Genomic DNA, 18,778 nt, shown 5'->3' on the forward strand with positions numbered 1-18,778 from the left:
AAGGTTAGGAAAGAGAAGTACAGACAGCTCTCCTATTCTTCCAGGTTAGATTGGGGAAATGCAGTGAGGCTCTGCAGTCTATGGACCTGAACCCACCCCACACAGTCCTCAGACTAGTCTGGGGATTTGAACCCCGACTCTCACCGACCGCAGACCAGCGTCTTGCACGACAAAACCGGTACAGACCAACTTAGAGTTGGGAAGGTTTTTACATCTTGGTTGGTCTTGCCTCAGCCCTGGTTTGACAATTCTCATTTCCTCATGGTTTATTCAGGTTATAGCAAATAGAATGCAGGTACTCTATCACAGGGCATAGGAATGCATTTCAGGTCCTGTATTCAATTGTGTAACATTCCACATATACAAGAAAGAAACCACAGAACAACAAGTGATTTTAAGATGAACATGCTTGTGCCTGTTCTTGGTACACAGGGAAACCTGCTCAGTTGCTTCAAAACTAAAAGCATATTGTCTGGTATGACCGTAAAGCCTGTAAAATGTCTGTTTTGGCACTGTGTCATGCAAAGTCTTGTGGTATATTTAACATCAATAATAATCTTTGCTGCATCACAATCCAACCAAGTGTTGAATGTGAGTCAAAGTCTTCTGAACTCCCACCAGGGGTTGGGGGAAGGGTGGTAGTTCCTCAAAAAAACATTTGATAAAAAAGATTTCCTCAACTGCATGGAAACACATTGTTTCTTTCAGTTATAGCAATGCTGAGTACAATCATATTTTTCAGAGAACTGATAACGTTCATGTTTGATTTTTGTTTGGAAATGGCACATTCACACTGTGCTTTTGGTCAGGAACAAACACGTTGATATTATCTGATCAAAAACTGAAAGTGTAAGTATATAGGTAGCAGAGTACATATTCCTTTCATGAAGAAAGGTAATGTAAGCACAAATGGGGTTATGGTGTGGATGAACTGCAAAAACACATTGTAGCACAGCAATATTACTTTTTTAGTTAAAATACCCCCATTGACATAATATTAAAATAACTCAAGTTTGGTATTTATTGCTACGCTTTAGAGTCTATGCTTGTCTCAACCTTTATAGAAAAAAAATTAGATAGTTAATAGTTAAAAAGGTTAATGGTTCTTCTTTGTTGAGTTCCTCAGAGTCATGCCATAGTATGTAAACACAGGACAGTCAAGACTTCTGTAAATGCACAAAAAGTGAGCTGTTAAGATGCCAGCACAATGAGACAAAGATTATCCTAATTAAATGTACTGAAATATATTATCCTAACCACAAATTCTATGTAACTCTGCTCTTAGACCTGTATGAGGATATGTCATGTGTACAACAGCTGATCACTGATGTGATCTAGACCAGTACAAATGTGCTTGCTAGAGCCTGGCAGGAATGAGAAGTATAATCATTCAGACAATTTTATGTGGAATCCTGCAGCCACTACCTTTTTTTTTACTTCTCTCTATAGCATAGTGATGGGTTACCTTTTGTCCTGCATGCTAATAGATAAGATAAGATCACTTTATGAATTTGTCTTTTCACATACCCCAACTCTGCTCTCAATGTGACACACAGACAGGGAGAGAAGCTTGGGGTCAGAGCGCAGGGTCAGCCATTGTACAGCGCCCCTGGAGCAGCTGGGGTTAAGGGCCTTACTCGGGGGCCCAATGGAGTAGGCACCCTTCCAGCACCAGGCCCAGATCCTTAGCCACATCATGTCATAAAAGTTACAATTTCTATGCCTATACGTTTGTACTGCAGCTCGCCCCTGACTATGCCCATACCAGTAACATGTGTTCTTTGACATGCAAAAATATGAGTATAACCTTCAGTACATGTATATTTTCAGCCATCAAGATTACACCTAAATTCCAATCATATTTCATTAAGAAATCATCATCTAATATCTCCTAAAGGTATTAAAACAAGTATAAATACATTATAACTGTACTGTAAGTACCATTGCTTCTCAAGTCACACACTGATTTCTAACTTTTGTTCTAAGTGAGCTTTTAATATCTAAATTAATAAATTAAATCAATAATATAGTTAATTAAACATTTTTGTCAGTTTGAGATTGTAAAAAATCAGTTAAAATTCTGATTTGATTAAGTTCAGTTTAGTAACAGCTCAGAAAATAATCCAAAGACAGATCTGGATGTGATGGTTAAAAGCAGTTAATTGTTAATTTTAAATAACAAAACAAAACCATTTTACATATAAACCACCATTATTTAGCCTTACATCACAGGCAAACATTCCTGTTTATTCCCCTAGTATTGTACAATTATATAACTTTTTAACAAAACTATATACATTCAAAAGAAGGAAGATCTAAACATTTATGAATATGAAATGGGAGGAGACTATATAAATGTACCTTATTAAATTAATTTAATTTGTATCTCAACAAAATCCGACCTTAAAGGTTTAATGTACTGAACCCATCTAGACCAATATTTGACATTTTTTTTCATTTGTAATTTTAGTGAAAATGTTATTTTTTCCATTATATATATTTCCTTTATTAATTCAATCCAATGATTCATTGTTGGTAAATCTGGAAGAAGCCACTTTCTTGTTATAGCTTTCTTCCCTGCTGATATAAGGATTCCAAACAAATATTCATCAGTTCCCCTCCAATCAAAATCCAGTTTACCAAAATATAAAACCTCAAATGTAAAGGGTACATTCCTTTCAAATATAGTTTCCAGGGCTTCATTGTAACTCCTTCCAGAAAAGCCTTATTTTAGGCCAATTCCAGAATATATGCCAATGATTACCTTGGTTTCCGCACTATATCCAACATTTATAGTTTTTCTCAGTATGGTGTGCCTTCTGACTCTGAGTAATGAAAAATTGAACAATGTTTTTCCAGCAAAACTCTCTTCATAAATGTGAGTTAGTACATCTACATTGAAATTCACAAATTTTAAGCCACTCTTCATTCAAAATTCTAACTTCACTTTCTTTCACCCATTTATCTTTTAGATACTCTGTAGAACATGATTTCTTTTCCATAAAACATAAATTATACTTAGTTGTGATCGTATTCCATGTCCTTAGTTGAAACTTTATCCATGGATTGACTATTTTTTCAGTAATTTTGTCTAAATTCCTATTACCTAATAATGCCTGAATTTGGGGGGCTATTTACAAGGGATAATTCAATGGATTTAAAGAATTAATGAGAGGTTTAACTTGAGATGCATAATAATAATCCTTCAAATTTGGTAAAGCCATACCCCCTTTATCTTTTGAAAGTTGCAATGTTTTGAATCTTATTCTAGGTTTTCTCCCCTGCCAAATAAACCTAGAAATCATCTTATCACATTCTGAAAATTGTTTTGCAGAGACTTCTACAGGGAGTGCTTGAAATAGGAAGAGTAATTGAGGCAGTAGATTCATTTTTACAGATTCAGTTCTAGAACTGAAACTCATAAACTCATAATTCGTGCTCTTGGTCTATCATATAAAGTTTGAATAGAGATAAAGGGCAGCCTTGTCTAGTCCCTCATTCTAAAGTTATTCTATCAGATAACATTTATTTTAATTTGTGCTGTTGGTCTATCATATAAAGTTTGAATACCTTTGATAATATTTTCACAAAAACCAAACCTACCTAAGACCCTATAAAGGTATTTCCAACTAACAGAGTCAAGAGCTTTCTCAGCATCTAGGCTCATCAAAGAAGCTTCTAAATTATATTGTTGAATATGGCTCATGATATACAATGTGTGTTGAATGTTATCATGGGTTTGTCTATCTTGAATAAACCCTGTTTGTATCACAGTGTATCAAATGAGGGAGAATCTTTTCAATTCTTTTAGCCAGTATTGTTGTATAAATTTTATAACCCACATTAAGGACTGAGATTGGTCTGAACGATCCACAATCTAATCTATCTTTCCCCTCCTTAGGGTAACTGAGATGATAGCCTCTCTCCATGATGGGGGCATTTTTCCACCAATTAATGCCAAGTTACAAGCAGAAAGAAGATTTGGTATTAATTCTGCTCAGAAGGTTTTATACCATTCTGAATTAAAACCATCAGTTTCAGGTGATTTATTAGCTCTGAGGCTCGTAATCACTGAATTAAATTCTTCTGGTGTTATCGGCGCTTTTAATATATTATTTTGATCTTCGGTAAGAGTTGGTAAACTGAGAGATTCCAAAAAAGTATCCATCTTTTCTTCACTTTCTGAATGGGGTTGTGTATATAGTTTTCTGTAATAATTTGTAAAAGTGTTTTGGATTTCTTCCCATTTATATAATACACCATTACAGTTCTTACAGTTTATATATTTTTTCAATTTCCTGTGTACATAAGACATCTATTTTGTTTCTAATCTTCTTTATTTCTTTCATGATTTTTTAATCCTGTTTTTCTTGATGTTTTATCTCCAACTCTTATAACTATAATCAGATTAGATCATTGTAATTGCTTTACCTTCTTCTTATGACTGCTCAGAGCAATAATTTCCTCCTTATAACTGCCTTTAATGTGTCCCATATCATCTCTGGTCCCACTTCCCCATTATCATTCTCCTCCAAAAATATTTTTATTTCTTGTTTTATCTGTGTTTTACATTGTGGATCGTTCAACAGGCTGGAGTTCATCTTCCATGTTGTATTTCCATGATTATTACTTAATCATATGGACAATGACACAGGAGCGTGGTCTGAAAAATCAATTCTACCAATATCGCAATGCTGAATCCTATGTCTCTCTTTCTTGTGTATAAAAAAATAATCCTGCCCACTTGGATAGAAATCTTTCCAAAGATCTATTCTTCCCAATTCCCCCATCAGTACATTAATCCTTTCACGCAATGACTTATCTCACTGAGAAGATATATTTGTAGAATCAAGCCTAGGGTTAAAACGCACATTCCAATCACCTCCACAAAGCAGTATCCCTTGTGCATTAACCATCAAATCGAACATTTTTTATAAAAATTAAAATCACTACCAGGTGGGGCATAGGGCGGAGTGGTGGCTCTGTGGCTAAGGATATGCGCCTGTGACTGGAAGGTTGCCGGTTCAAATCCCACGGCCGGCAGAGGAATCCTACTCCGTTGGGCCCCTGAGCAAGGCCCTTAACCCTAACTGCTCCAGGGGTGCCGTACAATGGCAGACCCTGCGCTCTGACCCCAAGCTTCTCCCTGTCTGTGTGTCTGTGTCTCCATGGAGAAAAGCTGGGGTATGGGAAAAGACGAATTCCTAATGCAAGAAATTGTATAGGGCTAATAAAGAAACATTATACATTATTATTATTATATAATATACTATATTATATAATAATATATTATTATTATATTATATACATTAAGTAACGTTAGTAATTCCCCTTCCATTTTCCCAGAACTAATACATATCTTCCCTCCTTATCTTTAACTTCTGTAAGCAACTCAAATTGAACCCTTTGAGATATCAGTATAGCCACTCCTCTCCTATGGCCAGATTTATATGAGGAGAAATAGATTTTTGAGAAACCCATTCTCCTTCATTTCTCATGTTCCAATACACTTAAATATGTTTCTTGTAAAAAAAAAAGCAATGAGCCCCTTCTTTCTTCATTTAGACAAAATCTTACTTCTCTTAATAGGGTACTCCATTACCAATAGTTAAATGTAACTATTTTAAGGTCTTGCTTGGACATATTTTATGTAAATGGTAGAACTTTCAAACTCTCTCCCATGAGACATATGTTTCATATTGTTAAACATCCTCTTCCCATCATTTTTTCTAATAATGCGTCAAAACCAAAAAACACAGTAAACAAAAACATTAACCAAACAATCTTAAACAAAACTGTATCCATCTCCATCTCTTTCACAGTACTTTCTTCCAACTGTGGGGTTCTTTTCTACGAACCCTGTGTGGGCTTCTCTTCTAAAAAAAAAAGTCTGTTAGTGAAGTCTTCCTTCTCCTCTGCAGGATGGCCCTTAAGCAGGCGGTGCGATGGCAAATCCAAACTTATATTATAAAAAGAAAAAAGAGGGTATCCAAGTAAAATAAAAAGTCACTGTAGTCGTAATCACCAGAGATCTATCCCGACATTTACAAATTCTCTTAAACATCGCAAGAAACGTATTAAAAAAAACCCTAAACAATTAAATACCGACCAACTTTTAACAACTCACTGTATCCATTTTCTTCAATCTTGCAAGGGGGGATCTCTGCCTGAAACTCTGTAGTTTCTCCTTGTATTGTTGTTTCGAGGACCGGTCTTTCCCAGGGCCACCCCATCTACCAGGCTTCTGCCAAGTCAACAGTCGCTCGATTTCTTCTTCCAGTGTAGGCGCTGGTGGTATAACTTGTACTTTGAGTCCCCGCTCTGCCATGTCCTTTGTGGCTTCTGCTGCCAAATGGTATAGGCAGGTGCCGTCTTCGTAAAACACCCATAGCCTTTTCGGAAATGTTCAGAGTTCAGAATATTCCATATGTTTTTTGAGTACTGTCGAGGGGTAATCATGATCCACGTAAAATCGTTTGTTATTATGGAAAAAGAGAAGCTTTACGCAACACTTCCTCTTTCATCTTGTAAATTAAGAACTTGGCTACAATGGAGCGCGGTTTGGCGTCAGGGCCTTTAGATCTCGGCGCTAACGCTCTATGCGCCGTTTCAAATCTAAGTTCCACATCCTTCGGTAAATCAAGTTCCTTCCTCAGCAGATTTTCAAGGAAGGTGACCATGCAGCGACCCTCTGTTTCTTTGGGGATTCCGTAAATCCGAATGTTTTCTCTGCGCGACCTTCCTTCCTGATCTGTTAATTTAGTTTCCAAAGTAATTTGTCGTTGCAAGAGTTTCTTTATCACAGTTCCTGTTGTTAAGACCCCTGTTTCCACTTCTTCGATCCATCCCTCTGCCTTATCCAGTCTCTTATTAACCTTGCTCAGCTCCTGTTTAATATCTGTAAGCTGCTCTTTATTGACCCATCTGAAGTCTCTAAGTTCGTATGATATTTTCTGAAGACTGGCGTCTGCGCCATCTTGTTCAGAACTCGGTGAGCTGCTCCGACTGCGGTCAGAAGTTGCAGTTTCGACATTTTCCACGGTCTGTAGCTTTCTCCTACTTCTCCTGATAGCCCCTTCAGCCATAGTTATTATTTTTTCAAACGTAATGTAGAAAAATAAAAATTCAAGGCTTTATTACAAAATTGTCGGGCGTTGATCCATATTATGCTGCCATTACCATCCGCACCCTAACCAGGAGTCCTAAAAGCAGTTTTATTGTTCACAGTGCAATAAAGATAGCTCTTTAGAAAGAAGTTGTGCTTGTTAATTAAATCAAAGGTATTTGTGAAAATGTGATTAATGCACTCATTAATCAAGTGCTTTGTGATGAAAATGACAGGACATCAGATGAACATGCATCACTTCCAGTCTTAGTGACATTATAATATTATTACTATATATATATCACACTCCAGTAACAGTTTTTCAATTGGGGATATCTAGGCCTGGAAGCAGAAAGGTTTTATACTGTAGGTAGTCTTAAAATTTCAGAGAGTGAGAAAGCATGTTAGCCTCTCCTAATTAAGAAACTGATTGACCCCAGTCATTCACCCCTCATTTGCAATGAAAGCCAGAAGACAATGAGCTCTCCTGTACCAGGGCAAGACCTCCCCGATTCAGACTAGAGGAACTACAAGCATAGAAGGAAGAAACAGAAAAGTGTTGAGGAAAAATGCTAATGCTAAATATTTAAATGCATTTCCACTTCAAAAGTCAATTGAAATTAAGTTATGTCATCCACAACTACTTTCATAGTTTCATATACTAAAGGTGAGGTTCATACAGTATTAAGATTCAAAGTCTCATGCTTTAACAGCTCAGTTAATCTTAAACACTGGTGCCACAAACAGTCTTTCATTTTTACAACTGTTACAGATTAGACTTTTGTTAATTAGTCTTTTTCCTCCTGAAAACCAAAAGAGAGATATAGTTCCTATTTATTAATACATTATTTTGTGGATAATAAGATTTTGGAAATAATGTTACCAACGTTATTTTATAGCAAAATGAAAGGTTTAAATGGTTTGTTCACTGGAGGTCAAAATACATTTAACTTTTTTTAAGTACAGTATGTCCATATAAATAACAATATGTCAAAAATATTACTGTCAATGTTTTATTTTGTCCTAAACAAACATAATCGACTGTGTAACTGGAAGCAAGTTCCCAATAGGCACTTGAAAAACACCCTTTATTATACTGGCTGTGTACAAATATAAGCAGCTTTCTCCTGGTGAGGCTCTTTTTATCAAAATCCTATCAAACTTCCCATAATGCTTCACTGCACATGTCAGAGTTCAGCAGAGAGAGACAGCAGATCAGGGATAGCTGTATTGTCCAAATGAAATGAAGTGACAATGTTTGAGCCTGGATAATACTGACCTGGTACTGTGAAGGTCATGACAAGTTAACAGGCTGCTGAAAAGACAGAAATTACCTTCCTCTTCTTTGACTGTATTTAAAGGGTACAGGTTACTAAGTCTTAGGATTTCTTTATTTGAATAATTCTACCATAGCATTTGCTCAACTGTGAGTGACATTTGTGAACCTTGGATGTGAAGGCCTCATCAAAAACATTTCCAACCAAGTGCAACCTAGTGCATTGCCAACAAAGCAATATTTTGAATAAATCAGATCTGAATGACAAAATACAATATTTATTTATGCTCCGTAGGTCTAGTACATGTCATGTCCCTTTAATGGGGTGACTGCTATAAAGGTTCAGATAAAGTAGAAAATTTCACCATCATGGCCAAACATCAGGAGTGACTAAGAGAGAAGGATTGAAGTAAATAGTTCTGTCATATTTAGCCTCAGCAGAGCTACTGACAGATACGACAGCAAGAAGCTTTAGGTATAGAAAGTGACAAGTGAGAAAGGTGAGCTAGGAGACTGTCACTCCTGTCATCCTGAACCACACATCCCCTCAGTTATGTTATGGAAATCTGTCACTTTACTCAATCTGTTTCATTTCAAACCTAAAACAGGCCTGTCATATCTCAAACTCAGGTTTATCCTTCCACATGACATAAAAAAAGTTTACTTATATACCTCCTAAGTGATATTAGAAAATCATAGTTATTTCTGTCCATTGTAAAATATATGAATAACATCTGTATCCAAATTGTATAGGACTGATGTACAGTTCTATCTTAAGTGTTAAAACCCATGAAAAAATCAAGGTAGTTTTAAAACAGTGGCATAAATCAAATCCACAAATAGACCTTTTAAAACAGACATGAATTGTTTTTACAATTTCAAATATTTTATTACAATATTCATAATTTAAGTTCACCAACCTCAAATTGGGCTTGACTAGTGGTTTCTATCCTCCTGACAGTCATATTTCCATTTCATGAGTAAAAGAAAATACAACCATTCCATTAATTGGCTATTGTAGTTTATCTGTTATTTGTCCACCATTCATTACCCACAGTAGGGACATTATTCTATCAAAAACAGAATATTTATATGGTTCAGACTTTTATCAAAATAAATTAATCAGTAATCCTTTTGCTCTTACATTTTAAATGATAGTACTATGAACTTTGAGTAGCTTTGCAGCTAGAAGCAGAACACAGTGTACAATACAGAGCAGTCACAGCCACACCAGTATCTGGTATCTTGCTCTTGTGTCTTAGTTACTACCTCATACAGAGGCACATGCAGAAGTCAGACATTGATACCTTCAGTGCATAAGTGATGTAGGAAAATGAGTTCAGCTTATTTCAAAATTCCAGAGCTCTGTATACTGTATGTAATGAGTCAACATTCCTACCTGAATGATCATTCCTCCTAACTATGAGCTAAAAAAGAAATGTTATTGTTTACTGGTTGTGCTTAACAATTTACATATAACAAAGGAATCTCAAAACCATTTTAATGCATAACCAATGCACTTTAATTAATTAAGCATATACCAGCCTAAAAAGGCAATTGTTTGCCAAGTATTTATATTGTCTTTGCTCTGATAAATCGGGATGACTAGCATCCACAGTGCCGATTTACTCATGAAAACATCAACATGCATTTCAGTTTGAAAAACAAATTGCTAACGAATGTCTCACGGCACTGACCTCCTTAAAAATCTTTCAGAAAAGGAAAACAGATGGGCCCGTAAAAAGACGTCAAAGAAACAATGACACCTGGCACAGACAACATGACTGAAATAAGACAATGGAAATAGGAGAGTAATGCAGATGCAAGCTGCCACGGGTGCTTTCCAACCTTAGTTAAGTAGGCAAAAAATATAAGATTCATAAAATAAATTGAAATGGTAAATAACAAAGGAAAAGCAAATAATTAAAAAAAAAATAATAGTAAAATTGCAAGTGCACAACCTCACTGCACGCTTAAGTAGAAAACAACTAGTCTACAATTTTTGAACAGTCATAATTTACTTCACAGTCATTCCTTGAATCCAAGAAGAAGAATTAACTAGCCCCATGTATCATTACTGCACGTTCACAACAGGGCCTGCCAGGTGCTGAATAAAAAGAAATCCTAGAGGAAACTTAATTATTCAAATTAGAGAGCAGACTGACAAAAAGCCAGTGAGTGCAATTTTATTCCTTTATAGGAGGTGATTAGACAGAAGGGCTAATCATTACTTTCACTAATTTGTTAAATTGCCCAACAAATAAAAGAAGCACACAAAAATTGTTGTGGTTTTATTGAATTTATATTGAAAGGATAAGAAAATGTCATGTGCAGTTAAAAAACAAATATGATAAATAGAAGAGTTTCAAAGGGAACATCTGAAAAGAACAAAACTCTGTGGCTGTTGTTAAAATCAAGTATGTAGTCTGGGTGCAGCACTTGATTTACCTATACTCACACATAGCTTTTCTTTTCACAAACTCACATTCCTTTAATCTTGAAAGTGACAGCTATTACTATCTTCTTTTATTAAATGTAAGGATCTGATTAGCATCAGAGGTTTTTCACTTCAACACTATATTGATAATTGACTTTCCTTTGACATACAATAAAGCACCATCTGTTTGTATAAAACATTATTTTTATCTATATTCCTGTCAATCTGCTTTTAAATAAAATACTCAAAATTGGCCCAACAAATGATAGGCAGTTCCTAAAAGGTAATTGATGCTAAAAAATGAACTCTTTAACACATACATTTTTCTATGCATCTGTTAGAAGGAATACTTTATCAGGTTAGGGTGTGCTTTATGTACATACGTACATTTCCAATTGGAAATAAACTCATTAATATTCATACTCATAACTAATTGTAGCTATTTTTCTGTGTCATACGTCCGTGTCACATCTCCTCTATACAATACTACAATGGACTATTATCAAACAATATTATTATAAGGTACAGAAATATTTTAAATTAAAATGAAATATAAATCAGAGGTCAAAATATACAATACGAGATAAACGTCTCTATTCGTTTAAAAGAATACATCTTTATAATTTTAACTGTTCTATAGCCATCCTTTGTTCTGCTAAATGAATGGTGACATTGTGTTTAATTGAACAACTAAAAGATCAATTGTCTCAGTAATGGGTATAAAGAGGTTTATACTGTAGGAAGCCCAGCCTTAACTTTCATTGCTGTTTAATACTTGCCAAATATCACTGTCATAACACATCTTACATTATTTGCATTTAAAACAAAAGATGCAGTTATTTCACACTTATACACTGATATATTTAATTTTCACAATATATTTATCTGCTGACATTCACATATTGATTATGCACTGATAAAACAAACACCTTTAACTTTGTTGAAGAGTATCTGTCTAAAAGACACTTTATTATGTATCCCATGTAACAGTGTACTTAAAAATTACATGCAGCTGTGGTACACGACTTAAAAAGTAAGGAATGTTAAGCATTTCCCTTCCACGTCAGTTAAGCACAGAAAAAAAACAACAGAACAAAAGGTGCACATTTAGTGACAAATAAAAGGTCTGCACATTCCCTGGATATGAGCTGTTGGTTACCAGTGGGCGTTGAGATATTAAGTTACCTGTTGCCATGAACGTGAGAAGCACAAAAGGCAAAGCTGTAATGAAGCAAGGTCGGGTCGATCACAGCTGAGCGCTCTGCATACTCTATCAGCTCTTTAAGGTAGCAAAGGTGTCGATGGCAGCCTCTTACTCCATATCGGGCACAGTACTCATCCAGCACAAACACCTGGCCAGGACTGAACCAGCCCTAGACGGAAACAATGAAATCCTCCAGTCATTAAAAATGACCACGGGTGAACGAATCAGCCCTACAGTGCAATATAGACAGCAATGTGGGAAAAAGAACTGATCAGGCAGCAGATACATACGTATTGTATGTGTTTTATTTAGTAGAATCAGTGAAAAAGTGCTGGAATTAACCTACACATGATCTCTAAGGGATTTTGGTATAAGGCTTAGGCTGATTTGAAATTACCTTATATTTTTAATATATACACAGTTTTGTTTGTTGTGTTACATCTGTCATTTTTCAATTACCTTTCATGTATTTTACATAGAGTCTTCAAAAGTTGGGCAATTTGAAAGAACAAATCCACAAGACTATTGAAACACCTGTTATTAATTCTGCCTAGTCTACATGAAAGGAAAACAGTTTTGTCATCTAGCAATCTTTGATTCAGATTGATCAGGATCTAAAAAAACATTACAACAACTAATTCATGAGCATCCAATATGAACACATTTACCAGTCACATCTAATTGATTATTGTCAAGTGTTCGCTGCTGTAAGTATTTTTTGTTCCTCTCTATAAATCCATAAATCTAAAGGGCTACTAAGAAATATAAATCTGCAGAGTTAACTGAAATTTTAATAGAAGATTCCCACAGAATGGTAAAAACACTTTCTTCACAAAAGTCAAATGAAGTCAGAGTGAAATATCCAAAGTTAGTCCCAACTAATCATAGCTCTTTGTTTCAATTGTGTCACATTTTAGTTTCAGATGTTAAAAAATGACAGATACTCTAGAATGATAACATTATCATGGTTTTAATTCACCAGTGGTATAACTCTTCAAACTGAACCATATAAGTAATCTTCCTAAGAGTGCTAAGAAATGATAAAAAGTCATTTGGCTTGATTTACAGAAATATTTCATATTTATCATCAAATGTTTTTTTTTAATATATCAAATGCAAACCATGTTGCAATTGCTATAAATTACACTATGACAAAACAGAACAGAAACCTAAAAAAATACCAGCTAAATGCATTGGCACTCATTTAATTTGTAATGTAACTCAAAAAAGGCACCCTGCTGTTTACAACACTATTAAATTAATTCTTCTTAATTACCATGTAATTGAATTTGCTCAAAATCAAGATCAGAAAGACAGGTTTTTTATAATTTATCCATTTATTTTTAACATTTACATTTCCATACCAGTAAAAAAAGAGGATTAAGTAGACAAAAGGAAGTTATGTACATTTGTAATATTTATAAAGTAAATTCTATAAAGTCTGACCAGCAAAAAACACAAGCTATGTCAAAGTTAATACTATCACTGTGCTGCAAGGTCTGAATTCACAGTCAATAACACTGAGAAGCATGATTAACCACCAAAAACATAGGTAAATATACAAAAGCTTGACTTCTCGATTATGTATCATTATAAATAACTACAGTACAGTACATCTAAATAATCTACAAATCAGTCAGTAACTGTAAATCCACCTGATTTCAGTTTTCAGCCAGTCAAAATGAATCATTGATCTGAAAGGGAAGGCCACTGTACTGTATGTGTCAACTTTAACGACTGCATACTGTATAATATGGGACAAACAGCAGCAATGCAACTAAAATAAAAAGATGCCATACATAGGAAATCATTTTAGGAGCTGAAAAAACACGTTGAAAAATTAACTAATTAACTAAAATTAATTAATAGAAAGGTTTAAATAATTTAAAATTAGATATTAAATGGTAAAAATCTAGCAGACAACTGTTATGAATGGATGAGTCATTACACCTAAGTTTCAGTTATTATCCCAGAAGACTCACTGAAATTAACACATACTGTATAGTGCAGTATTAGTGGCATTTTAGGGTCAATGAACCATTTAGAGTATATACAAGGAAAAATACTTTACTATTGATCATTGTTGCTAATGTTACAAGCAATAAATATTTAAATGTGTGTTCACTGAAATTGGAAAACATTCATTATTTTTCTTTTATAGCTCACGGTATTGGTACACAGTATTATTTTGTATACTGTAAGTGGTCCTGGATAAGGCTATCTGCTAAGCAAATAATAATAACAACAACACTAATACAGTATACAGTATAGTTGTTAATACAGTAGAGCTGTGGCAAAACTGATTTAAATGAAGCTAAATGACATTTTTCTGGTTTGTATGTAAAAGTGTTTCACGCTATCCTGACAATGGATAACATTTTTACTAATGTTTTGATGTGGGAACTCAAAGTGTGTAGGTTCTATTAATACATATGTAGCATTTACCAAAATGTCCATAGCTATGCAAGATGTTAAACTCCTAAGAAACAGATGGTAAACTCATGTCTTGGCAATAATGGACCCTATAACGAGCTGTCTGCTTTCATATTTGAAATTAACATGTTCCTTAGTGGCATTTTAACTGCTCCTGAGAAATTATTTTGTGTCATTGATTCTTAACTCTTTATTAAATAGTATTTTTGTAAAACAAAAAAAATGTAGTTTTGATATGGCTAAATTCAAGAATAACACCTAATTTCTTTTACATTGGCTACAGTTATTTTACTGCTTAATAATAAACCGTGTCCTTTACAGATATATTCAGTATATTCAGTATACTGCACTTCATTTTGTATGAGCACTACTTTCTGTAATTAAGAGCTTTTCATCTGAAGTCTAGAGGCACAATATTTCTAATTAATTAGGCCTTAATTGCGCTCTACGTAGGAAACAAAAGCGAAGGTGTGTCTCACAAGGCAAATCAACTATTAAGTGGGAGGCAGGAACACTGAATGTTTATAACTACATTATGGCTGTACATGACTTCTCTTAACATTTCCTGATTTAATGATAACACTTACTTGAATTTGTCAGGGGAAAAGAAGTGTCCAACCCCTGGGGCTTCGCAGTTGGGATGATAAGTACTTTTTGAGAAGTGACAATTGCTTTCTACAGATTTCCTAAATCTGCCTGGAGGGTCTTCCTGTGGCTAAATGCACTGTCCACAAAGCTAAATATTGGTATTTCATGACATTAGTTACAGTTCAGTTGTCAGTGTCTACCCACACATTCGTGTGCAATTACATTTTCTAATTTTATAATTTTACCACTATTGTCTGTATCATAGCTGTTATATTTTACAATTAGACATGTTTAAGAAAAGTAAAGTTATAATAAGAGTGCTTTCGTGCTTCATTAATTGTTTAATATTTTCTAACATTCAGATTTTTTCTGTAAATCAGATATTTTTTTACATCCTAAAAAAAAGGTTATTGCACCAAAAGGCAGGTTTATTAAAACAAAGACCAAGGCACCAGTTTTTCCAATGTGTACATGTGTGGTGTGGTGGGCAGCTGGGGTTAGAGGAGAGAGGTGTAACATTATTTGTACTTGATATGTGATCCCTTGTCTGCATTTCATGCATTTCCATTTGTATATTTGCCAAAAAAGGAGTTTTATAACACTACTCCATTATCATGGCCTTTTCACCTTTCATTTCAAAACCAAAAACAAACAAACAAAAAAAATACAAGATGACATAATGTCCGACATCTGGTAAGCCACAATGAACCCTCGAATGCCTGTACAGGTGCTAGTAAATCCTACTTTCCTCTCTTTTTTGTCCTTAATTAAGCCTTCTGTCCTCATTAAGCTCTTTGGAGAACCCTATAAGCCACAGCCTACCGTCAGCCTGAGCCTATTCTCCACTCTATTGAGTTGCACAGCAGTAGCCTTGGAGCATATAATTTTCATATTTTAAACCAATTGATTAGAATCCTTTATCCCAACCCTGAGTGTGGTTATTAAAAGAGCTTGGAGGTTAGGGCCTCTTCATAACAGCAATTTTGCACCTTTTTTTCTTACCACTTTGTACTCACCAGACAAGAAAAGGAATCATTCATTCTGTGCTGCAGCGTCTGCTTTTGAAGCACTTGAAACAAGGCAGCATGGTCAAACTTGCAAGGGACTGCAGATATGAATTCATCCATCCCGTGCTTAGGAGACCGCTCTAAAGCTAAACACAAAAGAAAGAGAACACAGAAAAAAAGAAAAACATCAACAAGGATCTGTCTACTAGAACCTGATTATTTTGGCATCACTATTTTCAAAACATATAAGAATTAAAAATTAAAGAAAAGGTGATTTTATTTTGTATTTTCATTACAGAAATCTGTATTTTAATATTGCTCTCTTCAAGAGTAAAAAAAAGACTATTCCACAATTTGAGTAATAGCATGAGTGACTGCAAGGGAAAATGAGTACATCTCAGACTACCTTTTAATGTCACATAACAAACCGCTTTTTCCAGCGGGATTTTTAGCCTTTGTCAACTCCAACTTTCATGAGTCATTTTAAGCCTACTCCTTTTTTACATTTTCCAATAGCTAAGTCTCACAGTGAACACACAGCATAATTCAAAATTAATAAATGTAGTAACAGGTAATATTTTAATGTTCATGGGGAGGAATAAGAAAGGGGATTTATAATAAGTGTTTTTTTTAACAATCTAGTGCATTCTAAATAATGTACTGTATGTACACAAAATGTGTGAATGTACAGTATATAGCCAAGGATTTGTTGAATATTTAAGGATTTTATATATACTACTGTATATGTAAGATATATTAACAAAACTACCTCATTTTTACTTCAGAATAATAAATGGATCCTTTTCAGTTTTAAAAATAAAGATGAAATAATTTTATTTAAAAACGTCATTTTGTTAGATTTTAAAAATTCAATTTATCTTAATAGAAATACAAAATTATAACCCACTAAAATATCTTGCGTGGTACTTAGTGTTAACCACCAAAAAAAGAGTGGGCAGTACAGTTCCCAGGGTGCTATCTACGTGGAGTTTGTATGTTCTCCTCATGTTCATGTGGTTTTCCTCCCACAGTCCAAAGACTAGGCTTGGCTTCTGCAATATAGTCCCTGGTGTGAGTGTCTGCATGTTTGTGTTAGTGTGCTCTGTAATGGACTGGCATCCTGTCCAGGGTCTATCTTACCCTGTGACCATTGATTGCTGAGGCTCTACATGGTGAGGACTATACATTTCCAGTCTGTTTGGAAAAGAACAGGGTGATGTTTCAATGATCAATTCCTACTATGAATCTGAGACCATGTCGGAATGTCTTTGGGCCTTTGGGGTTGAAAAGAACAATATGCACCAGAAGATCTTCTGTGAACCAAATTTAAAATCACAAAGCAGCTACATACACTGGGAGGATGCTGAATCTGCTAATTGACATGATATCTAGTTAAGTGCATGCATAAAGCTTGCCATAATATACATGGACACTTCAGAAAATAAAAACAGTATTTACACTATCAGTAGTAAAGAAAATTGTTAGCGAGGGGGTCTTATCAGTCTGTTAACAATAATGCACTCTACTGTATAATACTGTAGGTATTAAAAAAACTAAATTTTGTGTGTAAGAAAATTCTCAGGTAAGCCTGGAAACAATGTTACACATTTTCTTAATTGTGAAATTTACCAATTTTTGTCATACAGATGCAGCCATTCAAAATGTGCGATAAAACAATTATCTGCAGATTAGCGTGGAATACCGCAGTACGTGATTGGCTGGCTAAACGGACCAACAGGCAACACTCGTGGTGCATTGGTTGTTAGTGAAATGATTGCTTCATTAAATCTCTTAAATGTGCATGTTTAAATTTTACAACTAAAGGGAACTTTTGGTAACTGAGCACAAAAATAACAGGAGCATAACGTCTCTGAACGTCATAAATTATATTAATTTTGGAATATAAACATATTATGTTATATATGGCTGGTATTGGTAGTTTAAATAAAAAATATACACCAGTATTCCACTTTCTTCATAAACATTTTAAGCATCAAAGTCTTTCATTCGGTCACTTACTGTGGTTATTTTGGAAATGTTTCTACATGCTCCTTCTGACTATATTAAGTTTATATACTTTATAAAAAGTTATAATGTTTTAAACTTTTTTATGAATACTTGCACTTGTTATCACAGTAAAAAAAGCATTCTTTTTAGAATTTTATTAATAGGGAATATAATATGCAATTGCGTATCTAAAGAAATTTATAATGATATTCAAGGATTTATTTATTTTCATATAGCTCAAATTATTACCGTAGTCCACTTTCTTTGTAAACATCTGCATTAGTTTGACTCACTCACCTGGGAATACTTGGAAACATTTTACCTGCCCTTTTCAGTTATAGCTTAAGTTGTCAAGTGGCGTGTTGGTGTAGTGGCTTTGGCATGTGATTTGCATACCGGAGGTCGGGGGGTTTGAACCCAGCTCCTGGCATGAGCTTTCTTTTAACAAATAAACATTTCTTTGAAAAACTAAAATTGTAAATATTATGGACACTATAATGAATTTTTTGGTATTTCTAAATATCACAACATTTTCAAGGTTAAGGTTAAGGTTAAAAATGGGTGGTTTTTCTTTCATGCGTTCAGTTTAGAGTCTTTGTGTAAGCTGCAAGTTCTTTTTACTTCTTAATTAAACATTTTAATTTTGTAAACACAACACACATTTTATAAAGAAATACAATCATGTTTTCTACAGGTGTTAAGCATATTGGCAGGTTGCTGA

General features: G+C 34.5%; 1 protein-coding gene across 13 annotated transcripts in view; it reads right to left on the reverse strand.

Moving 5' to 3' along the window:
* The window catches only part of cadps2 (Ca++-dependent secretion activator 2), a 295,984-nt gene that overhangs the window by 80,428 nt on the left and 196,778 nt on the right, over window positions 1-18,778 (reverse strand). For all 13 annotated transcript variants that reach the window (XM_088645120.1, XM_088645117.1, XM_088645119.1 and 10 more), the window contains exons 12-13: window positions 16,060-16,196; window positions 12,004-12,191 (exon numbers count right to left, since the gene is read on the reverse strand). In XM_088645120.1, the coding sequence (XP_088501246.1) occupies window positions 12,004-12,191; window positions 16,060-16,196 (325 nt within the window). The remainder of the gene's footprint in view (window positions 1-12,003; window positions 12,192-16,059; window positions 16,197-18,778) is intronic.

This window comes from Lepisosteus platostomus, chromosome 9 (genome assembly GCF_059453375.1).
Source record: "Lepisosteus platostomus isolate fLepPlt1 chromosome 9, fLepPlt1.hap1, whole genome shotgun sequence".
NCBI lineage: Eukaryota > Metazoa > Chordata > Actinopteri > Semionotiformes > Lepisosteidae > Lepisosteus > Lepisosteus platostomus.